At 39.2% G+C, this 13,418-nt stretch overlaps 2 protein-coding genes across 6 annotated transcripts; one reads left to right on the top strand and one right to left on the bottom strand.

Moving 5' to 3' along the window:
* Positions 1–37: 37 nt before the first annotated feature.
* atp5pb (ATP synthase peripheral stalk-membrane subunit b) lies at positions 38–6,473 on the bottom strand. Its single transcript, XM_020704590.2, has 7 exons — positions 6,341–6,473; positions 5,630–5,666; positions 5,135–5,280; positions 4,811–4,974; positions 4,495–4,620; positions 3,749–3,928; positions 38–266 (listed from the first exon to the last, which is right to left on the bottom strand). Exons 1-7 carry the CDS (start codon positions 6,366–6,368, stop codon positions 189–191), a joined length of 759 nt encoding a protein of 252 aa, XP_020560249.1. The 5' UTR covers positions 6,369–6,473; the 3' UTR covers positions 38–188.
* Positions 6,474–7,731: 1,258 nt separating this feature from the next.
* Positions 7,732–12,169, top strand: traf3ip3 (TRAF3 interacting protein 3). 5 transcript variants are annotated; one of them, XM_020704587.2, is made up of 15 exons: positions 7,754–7,881; positions 8,185–8,614; positions 8,714–8,855; positions 8,962–9,058; positions 9,153–9,180; positions 9,376–9,405; positions 9,495–9,590; positions 9,674–9,691; positions 10,122–10,193; positions 10,348–10,485; positions 10,587–10,724; positions 10,796–10,931; positions 11,009–11,154; positions 11,310–11,426; positions 11,548–12,169. In XM_020704587.2, exons 1-15 carry the CDS (start codon positions 7,865–7,867, stop codon positions 11,746–11,748), a joined length of 1,806 nt encoding a protein of 601 aa, XP_020560246.2. In that variant the 5' UTR covers positions 7,754–7,864; the 3' UTR covers positions 11,749–12,169. The 5 variants fall into 5 exon arrangements, with proteins under 5 accessions (XP_020560247.2, XP_020560246.2, XP_020560245.2 ...); XM_020704586.2 differs by having other exon boundaries at positions 10,345–10,485; XM_020704588.2 differs by lacking the exon at positions 11,548–12,169 and having other exon boundaries at positions 7,732–7,881; positions 10,345–10,485; positions 11,297–11,408.
* Positions 12,170–13,418: the final 1,249 nt, after the last annotated feature.

Below are 13,418 nucleotides of genomic sequence, written 5' to 3'. Positions count from 1 at the left end.
ACTAAAACAGAAAAAAAAAACACAAATATCCAGATGAGGTTGGATAATAGAATCATTTATTTTTTTTATGTGAAGATGGGCAAACACTGTACACACCCATGACATTGACAAAGAACAGCTGAAGAGGCCTTTTTTCTATAAAGAAAAGGGGCGTTTCTTCTGTGTCGTCTTCTCCACATACACCAAGGTTACGCTGCAGCTCTAGCCTGAGTGGCCTTGGCCAACACCTTCAGGTCCGTGATGCATTTAGCGATGCTCTCCTTCTCCTAAAACACAAAATACACAACTTACCATTAGAAACTGAGCACTAGATCACTTTAATAACTCTGCCATACATATTAAAAACCTGCTCTATATACAGTAGTAGTGTTTTAAAATATTCAATGTTTACTCTTTACTGTCAAAAAGGTTTTCATGAAATAAAATTAAACCTGCAGGTCAAAATAATATAGTGCTGGGTAATAAAAAACATTTTTAATCACCAGTAATCACATAATATTCTGTGAATATTCTATCGACCACGGTATTTTACTCCATAGATTAGAGCAGGACATAGGGATCAGAGGATCTGCTCTCCAGTGGTTTAAATCCTATCTGTCCGATAGGTATCAGTTCGTTAATGTAAATGGCCATTCCTCTCAGTGCACTCGAGTCAACTATGGAGTCCCACAGGGCTCAGTCTTGGGACCGATCCTGTTTACGCTTTATATGCTACCCCTAGGAAACATAATCAGGAAACACAGCATTAATTTTCATTGTTATGCCGACGATACGCAGTTTTATTTATCCATGAAGCCTGACCAGAATGACCAGATAGAGAAACTGAACGCCTGCATCAGTGACATCAAGACCTGGATGACAATTAATTACCTCCTCTTGAACCCAGAAAAAACTGAGGTCATTATACTTGGTCCTAAAAACCTCAGAGATACTCTGTCTGCTCAGATAGTCTCCCTGGGTGGCATAAGTATAGCCCCCAATTCCACAGTTAGAAACCTTGGGGTTTTACTTGACCAGGATTTATCATTTAAGGCTCACATATCTCAGGCGTGCAGAACTGCCTTTTTTCACCTGCGGAATATTGCTAAGATCAGAAATATACTTTCTAAGAGTGATGCTGAAAAACTCATCCATGCATTTGTTACGTCGAGGCTGGATTACTGTAACTCCTTGTTAGCAGCGTGTCCTAAGAGTTCCTTAAGAAGTCTCCAGCTTGTTCAGAACGCAGCAGCTAGATTGTTAGCTGGAACTAGCAGAAGAGATCACATCACTCCTCTGTTAGTTACGCTCCATTGGCTCCCAGTTGATTCCAGAATCAAGTTCAAGATCCTCCTGTTAACCTATAAGGCCTTACATGGAATGGCCCCGTCCTATACTAAGGACCTCATAGTCCCTTACCATCCAATGAGAACACTTCGCTCGCAAAATGCAGGACTGCTTGTGGTTCCTAGAATTAGTAAAAGTACGGTTGGAGGTAGAGCGTTTAGTCACCAAGCCCCTGTCTTATGGAATAAACTCCCAGCTCATGTAAGAGAGGCCGACTCAGTTTCTACATTCAAAGCTAGACTGAAAACATTCCTCTTTGGACAGGCTTATTGTCAGACTAGTTAGTATTCAGAGATTATTTAACTTAATGTTAATTTGTTTAAATTAAACTTAATAATAACTATTTCTTTTAAAAGGCAGCTAGAAGTTGAAGCTGGGGTAACTATGGTGCACTGGGGTTCTGTCCTCTTTCCTGTTTTTACTTCTACCCTTCCTCTCCTCTATTCTTGATCACAATTTATCATTTAGTTCTCCATGCCCCTGTTTGGTGCAGTGCGATTCATGTATTGTCCCTCTTTTCCTCTCCCCTCCTGGGGAGTGGGAGTGCTTCCAGACTCCAGTTGGCTCATCCGTGCTCCAGTTCCTGACCGTTTACCTCGCCTTTGCTCCTGCTCCTACACCTGGCTGTGGATCCTGCCTCTGGCTCATCTCTGGCTCGTCTCTGCTCTGTACCTGACCGAGTACCTCGCCTCTGCTCCTGCTCCTACACCTGGCTGTGGTTCCTGTCTCCGGCTCGACTCGCGCCTTTGACTGTCCCCACAACCACGGCTGGATGAAGCTCGTCTGCTGGACTTTTATATATGTAGTTGTATATTTAGATAAGTTAACTCTTCTCTAAGATTTCTGGTAAATCGCCTGTCCGTCCTGGGGGAGGATCCCTCCTTCATGTGGGCACCCCTGAGGTTTCTTCGTTTTTTCCGGAATCCGGTTTTTTTGGGAGTTTTTCCTTACCGCGAAGGGGGGTCTAAGGGCAGGGATGCCAGTATAGCATAGTCAGTTTGTTAGTTCATTTTAGTATTTTTCTATTGAACTCTTTGTATTCGTGATCCTTTTGATTTCATGTTTTACTTCGAAGCCCATCGAGACGACTGTTGTTGTGATTTTGGGCTATACAAATAAAATTGAATTGAATTGAATTGATCGATCGCATTGCCGACTGTAAAGTTAATTCCTGTTCTCAAACATATTTAATTGTAGATTTTTAATTTGAAAAGTAGTCATCATTAAAAAAAGATGTTTGCCCCATTATATAAAATCACAATCAGAATATGAAAGTAATCGTCTGAGCAACAAGATATAAACATTTATTAAATTACTATTTAATAACTAGAATAAACAAATGTTTGTTATTCATCGGGGAAGGGCATAAACAGCCTCTGTTCACTGATAAATGGTCCTGTTAGAGATAATGGGAAATCAGATTCACAAAAAACAAGTTCATAAAATAAAATCCCAGCTCTGATTTTCTTTACACACAATTTTTTAGTCTGTCTGTGTTTTATTAAAATTAAGAATTTAAATTATTTAAATTTTGATGCATTTTTGAATAAGAACCCTCTTTAGTGCATTAGAAATAAAAGTATAGGATTTTTCATGAGACTAATCTACACTTTCAATTCTAAAGCATCTTTAACAGCAACAGTGAGAATGACAGGTTCTTCTTTATGTAAACAGTGGCTGTACAGCTGTATTCTGCTGCATAAACAAAGAGCCAATAATAATTTTGGACTGGACCCATAGTTTATAACTATGCATATCAGTTGTCTTTTGGCAGATTCGTCAATGCTGATTTAAATTTGTGACTATTCACACGTAATTTCTAAAATATGTACGTCCAGTACTGAACCGTTTTCTTATTCTGAACGCTGAAAATACGTGGCTTTGTATAACTGCACCTTAAATATTCACTGTGCTGCTTGGTAAACATTCCTTTTATTACAATTATTCCTTAAAATATGTGCGACCAACAACAAAATGTAATCGTGGACGCATTTCAAATATGTGCAATGCAGCAATGTCCATCTATTACATGAAACCAACACGAATTTTCATCAAATTTTGTGTTTGGTCGCACTTAAAATACAAGAGATGAACATCAGCCATTTAAATGTCATACACCAGAAAAAACCTTAAGAGGTTTAAAGGCAGGATGTAACACTCAAAACAACCCCCTTTTTCAATGAGCAAATTTAGGGTTCATACCCACAAACATTTGCTAAAGAAAAAATGTGTGTATAAATTTAGAAAAAACATGATCACAAATTAATTTAAGTGTTGAGTACTCATAAAACAGTTTTGCAGAACCTGGAATGTTTACATAGTGATTATATTTCGCTATGTCTTTGTTTGGAGCCCTTTAAGTACAAATAAGGCAAAACAGCTATTATCTGTCAGGTAAATAAAAGCTAAAACAAGGACGGACCTGCTGAGGAGTGATGCTGCTGATGACGTTCTTCTCCACCCAGTTGATCATGTGCTCCTGCTCTAACCGGTGGTGGAGGTTCTGCAGAGCAATCTGGTAGTCAAGGCGCCTCTTCACCTCATTGGTCACCATGTGTAGTCTTTCCCTGTAGTTGGTCTCCAACAGCATAGCCACATTGTTCTGAGAGAGAGAGCAAGTATGTGACCAAAATCTTCTGTTAGAATTCAGACACCCAGAACTGAACACGTTTAACCCATATTTTAGATCGGACAGTCATAAATGTCCTTCCTGGCAGAGGCTTTGTATAATCTTACAACCATAAAAACTTTTGAGAAATTGAAACAATAAAAGTGAATGTATTAACAGAAGAACTGTTCCAACCTAAAGTTCTGCTACATCAACACAAAACCCTTTTGTTTGTTTAAACTGTTAAGAGTACAAATTCATATTTTTCATAAAAATTATGTTTACTTTTACTGACTTTGGAAATAAAACGTTTCTGCTGTTGAATCTCTGTTTCTCAACTCAAAAATATGTTAGATAGCATCTGTACTCATTGCACCCCAGTAGAGGTGAGTGCACTGAAACTTATTGGAGTTTTCACCTGTCGCCAGCAGATGCTGACAAACTGCTCCTTTAAGCATTTTGCCTTAAAGTAATAACTTGCGATTGAACAGTGTTCAAAAAGCTGTTTTGTGTAGATTCATTTTTTTTATTTTTTATTTATCGAGGATAAAATTGCTTACTCTCTTAGCATCAAAGAGCATTGATCTTCCCTCTACTCTCCACTGCTCCTTCTTCTCATCGTCAATGGCCTGAGTGAGGCTGGATATGGCCACGTCCTTCACCTCCTGGGCCTTGGCCACTTTTTCCTAAAGGGGGACCAGCAAAATTAAAAGGACTGCAGTCATGTTTGCCCTGAAAACCAATGACATTTAAACTTTTTACTTCCAATAAACAACTTATCCCTTATGCTTGTGTATCCGATATACTTGTGGAAAAAGTATATCTATTACTTTCGTACCAGCCACACACAAAGACACAACATGGTTATAAACCAACCTCATTTATTTTGTCAGCTAAATTGGCGACGGTGGGCCCAAATTTCTTGACCCCATAAATGATGGCAGTGCCTATGGAGGCAGCTGCAAAGGTTTCATGGTTGATGACATAGATTTCCTTGGAAAGCATGTAGAGGATGAGGCCAGTGCCAAGCATGTATGGCCCTAGGGGACACCAAGATAAATATGTTTCCATCAGTAGAGTCTATAAAATGTACAGTCTCGTTGCATCTTCGTACCAAACAAATAGTTATTTCAACATCACCTTAAAAACAGTTTTTAATGGGGAATAAACTGATTTTGAGTTTGGTAGGAAAAGACTGACCAGTGACTCCAGTTTTAGGATACAAAAGCTGGAATAACTCCTCTGGAAAGATGCCATGGCGAACTTTGCCTCCCTTTTCTGGCAGGGGGGGCAAAGGAGCCAAACTCTGAGGGGATGTGTGGAGGGAGCGAGAGGCATGGACCAAACTGAGGAAACAAAAAACAATGAGCCAAGAAAATTAAAAAAAACAACAACAATGTTTTCAAACAAAGAAAGTGAGTTGTTGACAGGCTACTGAAAGACTTCTCTTTGCTTTGGATAACTTTCAAAGCAACAGAAACACTAACCATAAAAACCAACCCTATGATATACATGAGCTAAAGCTTGACTTTTAACAAGTAACAATTTAATAAAAAATATCATAATGGAGGCTTTTTGTCTTCAGTGATGCAGCATATGGTCAAATTTGACGACAACAAAACAGTTTTACTGACAATCTTACACCTATGTAATGGGAGGGTGGGGTGAAAAAATAAGGCATTGAATTCTACATACCCAGCTCCAATGGGTCCACAACCTTTAAGGGAGTTGACTGCAATAAAAATAAAGTGTTTTTAAAAAAAAAAAAAACGTAATATTATAATGCATACGCTTGTGAATTTAATGTTTTGAACATTTTAGATCAAACTACAAAAAGCGAGTTTAATCTCTTTATGAAATATTAGATTCAGACTATTGATGCATAAAATGATGCAAATCTTTCTAATAATGTACGAAACAAGTGTTCAGAAATGGGTTAGCTTAAGTTAAGAAGTATATGAGCCGCTCCAAACATGATCATAACCTACAGCAGATGGACATAAATACGCAATTTTAAAAAGATTCTATAGACTATTGGTAGTGAGTTACAAACATCAGTAAACATGATCTAAATGTCAATAAGGTGACATTCTTAGCATTCAATGCTAGTAGCAGTGTTAGCCCAAGTAGCATCACGTAGTTAAAACCAAACAAAGCATTGTACATTATTCGCAAACACAAGCTAAAATAAACTTGTCGCTTATTTTCATATAAAGATAATATTAATCATACCATGTCAGCGAAAAAGCCGTTATTAATTCATCCAGCTAGCATTAGCAAGTGTCATTCAGAATGCGGCCTTCATTTTACCCTTCAACCTTAATTAGTCACTTTAATTTAGTGCATCATTATACACGTTTGTTTTACCCAGTATTACAGTTACATTAAATTTGGCTTCACGCATACCTGAAACGACAATTAGTCTGGAGAGCATGACTGAAGGTTGAGAAGCCGAATTATTGCTTCGCCGGGCGCCTTGTTTCTTGTTTCGGCCTCTCCGTGCCCTTCTGCAGAGCCGCAAGGATGTCTCTCTCGAGAATCCCGCGAAACAACGCGAGATCACAAATTCTACAGAAAAGCTGTGGTGTGTTTTTAATTGTCCGACAGAAAGCATGACATTCACGAGGCTAACTCCTTTTTCAGCAATTAATTATGCATAAGTACATGTGTATACCCTTGTTTAAGAGTAACCATTTAAATTTAAAAAGTATTAATGTATGCATATGTTTCAATCCATGTCACAAATAATTATCCTTAGATTTAAGTATAGATGCATATGCCGTTTTTGTGTTTAGTTTAGTTTTATGTTTGTTTTGATTGCTTGAAATAAACCATTTTCAATTGCTTGAAATAAACCATTTTCAAATCCAAATTGATGTCACTTGGAACCCCAGGATCATGCAAAAGTAAAGCCAAAGCATAAATAAAGTGACTTATCAAGGGTATAAAGTCAGACAAAACACAGACATGGGAGACAAGTGCCTGATTTGCTTAAAATCCTTTTATTGATTTCTTTAAAAATGCAACACCCATTTATTTATTTATTTTACTCTCAGGCAATTTATTTGGTAATTTAATAGAAAAGAATTCCTGTCATTGTTACATTTTTTATTTATACTTTTATTTAACTTAAATAACAATTTATGTGATCATTATTTTTCAGAGTTAAAAAAAAAATCAGATTTAGGACAGAATTGTAAAAGATCAATACAGTCTAATGGTAACAAAACTTGTGAATCCAGATTTTTTGGTTAAGTATTTTGGCAGTAATATCCAGCCCTACTACTTTGTTGCAAAAAAAAAAAAGTACACAAAAGCAATAATTTGGTGACATAAAAATTATTTTAATTGTGCAAACACTGTGAAAAAGTAAATGCCATATTGTACTTTACAAGAAAAAAATTGTTTGCAAGTGTTTGAATGCAGGTTAACGAGGTTAACTAAATACTTTGTCCTCTGGATAATATTTTTTTCAGCAAACATTTTATTCAATAAGACTGCGAGGAAACACAACTGAAACCATTGAAATTTTAAAGGTAAGCATGATCCTAGATTAAGATAATGTCTTCATTTTTCACTAAATTGAGGTAAAAGTCAATGTGTGAACCTATCAATCCCACAGATGAACCAGCGGGTGTCACCATCAGGTAGCTTCCAAACAAATTTTTGATAAGACAATTTCCACTCTGAGGGGTGTGTTTTATCCGAGACGGCATCCAGGGGTGAACTGGCTGAGTTTGAGTGTAATCTCGAGGCCCACCCGTGTGTGGCATCATGTGGTGTGAGTGGCTGTTGAGATAGAGGAACAGATGACGCTGTGGCTCCCTTCACTTCCTGTACAATTATGACAACAGAAGCAGCTACATGTGAAACAAAACCTGGGACGCCGTTTGAGAAAATGGACGACTTCAGCTTATGTGAAGTTTCCGAATGAGATGGCTCACGAGGTAAGCCACGACATGGTTTTCTACTTTTTTTTGGACAGCATTTGTCTCCCATTTCCCTAATGCAATCACACTTATTTAAGTACTCCATTGCTGACAATTAAGAACTTTTATCTGTTTTAAACACTTAATCTGTTGGGAGGGTTTGCTTTACAGCATTTCACTAAATAACTGTTTAGCTGATTGTTTCTGGGCCCTCAAACTGCACTTCTAACTCATGAAAGTCTCACTTTTGTCCAGACAGTCAATAAAAAATGCACAAACGTCAACATGCTTCAACATTTTTACACTCTACTGTCACTGCAGCACTGAGGCAACAGGAGCTGCTATGGATGCTCTGACCATCAGTGGGACGCATCTCTCCCCAGAGAGAGAATTTGACCGAAAAGTTGAGATCAGAGCAGAGAACCACGAGCGCTTGCGAGGACGCAACAATGTGACTTTGTGTCGCAGCCCCACCAGAGATTTTGACTCCGGACAAATCAAGAATGAGCTGAAGGAGAAGAGGCATCAGGAATTTCTGAGGAGGAGATCTGTGAGTCCAGAGCCAAATCGCTCAAAGTGTGCAATCTGTTCCTCAAAGGCAAAAACTCGTCTAGGGACGTTTACTACTAGACGCCGAACTCCCAGCAGCAAGTCTGAGATGCTGCATAGAAAAGTAGAAATGTCCTCCTTTAGCCCAATCGTTCAAACTCAGAGGAGCAGGGAAGCTGATGATCCCAGCAACAACACATGGGTAAATGATCCTTTCTGTATTTTAAATGATTTTATGGATCTTCTCTTTTTTTGCATCAGTTGCAAGTAATGTTTTCACTCACATTTCTTAATTCCTCAGGCTTTATTATGGTTAGAACCAATAACACAGGTAAAGCACAAGAACAATCAAGCAAGGCAGCAGTCATCTACCTCCACTGTCATAATGGAGCCAAGTCAACACTGGATAAAACATACCAATAGAAGAGACAACAGTATTAAGGGTGGGATTATGACTCTTATTGATTGTTAACATGTGATGCCTAAAAAGGTTCATTTAACCCACCAACAATCATTTTTGTGATTTAATTTTTTTATATTCCCTTACAGTCCAAACAGCAAGCCTGAAAATGGCCAAAGAAGCATCAGCACAGACAGAAACAGTTCATCCAAAGAAGAACCTTAGAGAAATCAGTGTGCAAACAGAGTAAATTTATTCTAATCCAACCAACAATTCCTTAAAAAAATATTTATTTAAAAGTGTACTTTTTTATAAACTATATTTAATTTATTTCCTTCAGGTATGGGCTTGTGACAGTCAAGGAATCAGTAAGTTTTGATTTGAATAAAAGCTTTTCACTGATTACAAGATGTAGCTGCAAGCAGAAGTTAAAGGCGAAGCTGATATCGTTGCCTTAAAAATTGTGTTAAACTGAGTGAAAACTTCATGAAGAATCCAACATCTTGTACTGAGCAGACATATTAAGTTATATCTGCAACAACTTTTTGTTTTTTGTTTTACAGGATGTTCAGAGATTATCAGATTATTTACAGGTAAAGTGATTTATAGTTAGTCAGCATGAGTTGGGAATAATAATAACAAAAACTGTAAATTCATATTTACTTTCTGTGTGTTATGTCAGGAGGCTCTGTGGAGAGAAGAGGCAGTAAAGAAAAAGCTGGCCGCTCTGCAGGAGAGCGGATCAAACCTTCTGAACTCTACAGACATGATATGGATTGTAAGACATTTAGCAGAACTGTTATTTTGTGAGGAATCTTTTGAGATTTGACTTTAATTTCTGTATGTTTACTGATCATTCAGCTAAAACCAGGCAGGAAGGTATGTGCAGTCTGTGGTTCAGAGCTTCCTGCTTCCGCTCATCTGTAAGACAAGTGCAAGCTGCTTTTCTTACACAGGAAGGGTGTATCAGTCTGCAGCTGTTAAAAAGGCAATGCATCCTCATAATCTCTCATTTGGCTAAAATGAATAGGAGGTGAACAGCTAATTATTTTTTCTTGTTTTGATTTGACTTTGGAAGCTAAAGCACTTTAATATATGTTATTGTATGAGTAAGATTTTAATTGCAAACTCTCTGTTACAATGAGGTGGCCTTAGAATTACTTTGAATGTGGTGCCTCAGCTCTCTAGTTCCTGTGGCACCTGCGATGGCTGAGTGAGAAGCGATAAGCTGTCGTGATACATGAGCCATACTTTTTCCATTTACAGCATTCAGCGTGACAGTTATTCATTTCCTCTCTAACCCACACAGACTCGCTGCAGTGAGGACCTGCTGAGAAGCAAGATCAAGACTCTGGAAGCCCAGCTGCAAGTCTGTCTGCAGGTAAGCAGCCAGAATCCTGCAGCCAGTGGTGTGGGGGGGTTTTGTTCAGCATGAATCCAACAAACACTTCTTCTCCTAAAATCTCCACTCCATAGAAGTGCTCGTGTGTGGGTTTTTATTTGTCAGTCTCAGTGAGGTTGTGTTTCCACAGAAGATTCCCAAAGATGGAGTGAAGAAGTTAGTGCTGCAGATGGAGAAACAGAGAGTGACGTACGAGGAGAAGGCCTTGGTTGCTCTGCAGAAGGCAACACAGGAAAAGGCAGAGGCACTCAGCAGGGCTGAGACCCTGCAGGTGAAATATCTCAGATGCAGCACCTGTCCGACCTCACTGAGGGTCATTTCACCAGTGCACAGGGACTATTATGAAGAGGTGTTGTATTTTTCTGCCAACAGGAGGCTTTAATTACAGTACAGGCAGAAGCTCTGAGATGGCAGAGCCTTTTCGAAGAGCTGAAGCTGAACTCGGGGCAACTCAAGGAGAAGCAGCACATCAGTATGGATCAGCTGCAGCAGCTGCACAGCCAGCTGGAGGTATGCCGCACTAAATTTGAATTCAAGTAGTTGTGAAATGGTTGCAAGAGACGCAACTGTGTCGTCTACAGTTCTCCAGAGCCACAGAGGATGAGCTGAAAGAGGAGATTGCAGCAATGAGACAAGAGAAGCAGGAGCTGCAGTACAACATCTGCCTGCTAGAAGATGACAACCAAACTTTGAGAGAAGAAATACAGAACTTTCAAGGCATGTGTTGTTCATGAGCGGGGTATCAAATCAACCAAATCTGACCTCCTTTATTTAAAACCATTTGTATGTCCCAGATGGTGACAATACAAACCACAACTTTTTCATGAGGAGTTTTCCGGAATCACCAGAAGCGGAGCCTCGACTGACTGCTAACCGAGACTCTCATCTGGAGGAGCAGCTCCAACACGCTCAACAGAAACTCCAGCTTAAAGAGAAAGAGGTAAACTTGTGGGCACTCAACACAAAAAGGCTGACACATTTCTAAAATAGTAAGCACAGAAGAGTAAAAGCAAATCTATTTCGGGAAGATTTTTCAAAGATCACTTTTCAAATGCGTTGTGAGCTGACAGAGCTAAATATAGTGTGTTCGTGCAGTGTGAGGAGCTGCAGACTGAGCTGCATGCGATGGAGCAGGAGTGTCAGTCCAGCCAGGCCCGGCTGTCGCAGTGCAGGGAAGAACTTCGACAGCTCAGCCACCGCCGCAGCACACCAGTGAGTGTTTGTGGACGAGTGTCCTTGTGATTTTGTAAAAATCTCTTACATTTATACGACAAAATCACCCAGCAATCACTTCATTTGGACCTGTCCTTGTTTTTTTTTTTGTTTTTTTCAGACATCATGCAGCTCCTGGTGGAGGGTCTGGCTCTTCCTCCTCCTTCTTCTCACTGTAGCAGGGCTTGCCATGTTGTGGATGTGGCATCCCCCTTTCAGGGAGCAAGCAGAAGTTCTGTACTCAGACATCGAGACAAGAATTGAAGACTATCTCATTGAAATGGTTTCTCCTCGATACTCGGGCTGCTTTAGACCAGTGTGACAGTGTCAGTGCTTAGGAATATTGGTTTCTGTTTGTCCACGGGTTTAGTTTTTTTTAAGTAGAACTTTTGTGTGTGTGGCTTTGTTTGCATTTTAAAAATGTTTGAAGACTCAGAACTTAAAGTTTTGTGAGATGTGTTGTGTCGAGGTTGTACTGTAAGGGTGTGCTAAAACATATTTCAAATGTTTGAAGCTTAATGCTATTGTTTACCAAAAAACTGTTGAAATATGAGTTAATTAGAGCCACAGGGAAGATATTTTCTACTGTAAACAGAGCCTCTAGCTAAACCACAAACCTCAGATTATTATAAAAGAAAAGTCTATTTTATTGTGTGACATCAAAAACTGTCAGCAGCACATTTACTCTGAAATAACAAGAAGGAATGGGTGGAGAAATAAATCTTTGAATTCAAAACAACTGATCTGGGGTTTCTTGCATTTGTCAATTGCCAAAAACGTTTTTACATTGGTGTGGAAGAGGACCTGATAGTTACTTAAATTGAAAAAACTGAACAAACTATAACATTGACCTGACAGGGGACTGCAGATGAAAATGAACCTATAGCTAAAATCTGTTGGTTTTTAGTGATCAATAATATGCAATGTCGGCCGTGGTACAGTGGTAGGGCGGTCGACCCATGATCGTAAGATTGTAGGTTCGATTGCACACCCATGAGTCGAAGTGTCCTTGGGCAAGACACTGAACCCCACCTTGCCTCTGGTGGGAGGTTGGCACCAGTGTTCGGCTGCCGCCAGTGTGTGTGTGAATGTGTGTGTGACTGGGTGAATGGGACTGTGACTGTAAAGTGCTTTGGGCCTTGAAGAAGGTAGACAAGCGCTATATAAGTATACGCCATTTGACATGTCCCTTTCTTAAAAAACAAATGTTCAAAACTGAGGAATATGATATTTTTGAAAATGTGTTCAGGAATAACAAACAGTTCTGTTCATCAAATTTGTAATTTCACAAGAAATGCAAACAATGAGAGCCTTTTTAATTTTTTGCATTTGAAATTTGTCATCAGTCTATATCCACACCACTCCCAAAGAAAACTCAACATCTTAATCTCTGCTACCTCCAGCTCTGCGTTCTTTCTCTTTATCAGTCTCTAAATCAACTATATGGATGCTCTCCCCACAGTCTTCTACGCTTTTCCTTTCATTCTTGCTGACACTCTTTTGTTCCACATCACACCTGTTGACCCTACTTAAAGTCCTAACTACCTTCTTCACCTCTGCTCTCTTTTCCACACTCCAATACTCTGCCATGCTCCGGCTAACCTTCTGTCCTCTCCTTTCCAGATCAAACCTCCACCTATTTAGAAACTCCTCCACCAGCTCCTTCCTCTCACTACAGATACCAGTGTCATCTGCAAACATCATGGACGACAGATGTTCCTGTCCAACATCATCTCTGAAACTGTCCATCACCACAGAAACAAGAAGGAGTTCAAAGCTCCACCTTGAACTCCTCTGTCAGACCGACAGCACTTCTCATCATTGTTTTACAGCATGATGAGAAGTACATACATAAACAATTCCAAAGTCCTAAAGACTTCCTGTTACAAACCACAACTCCACTTTGAGTACTCTGTCAAAGGTGTCAAAGCCAAGATAATCCTAGATATTATTGTTATAACACCTTTTCAAGATTCAGACTCTATTGTCATA

The sequence above is a fragment of the Oryzias latipes genome, chromosome 7, assembly GCF_002234675.1.
Source record: "Oryzias latipes chromosome 7, ASM223467v1".
Lineage (NCBI taxonomy): Eukaryota > Metazoa > Chordata > Actinopteri > Beloniformes > Adrianichthyidae > Oryzias > Oryzias latipes.
Note: the sequence above shows the minus strand (reverse complement) of the source record. Positions and strands in the feature narration are given on the sequence as shown.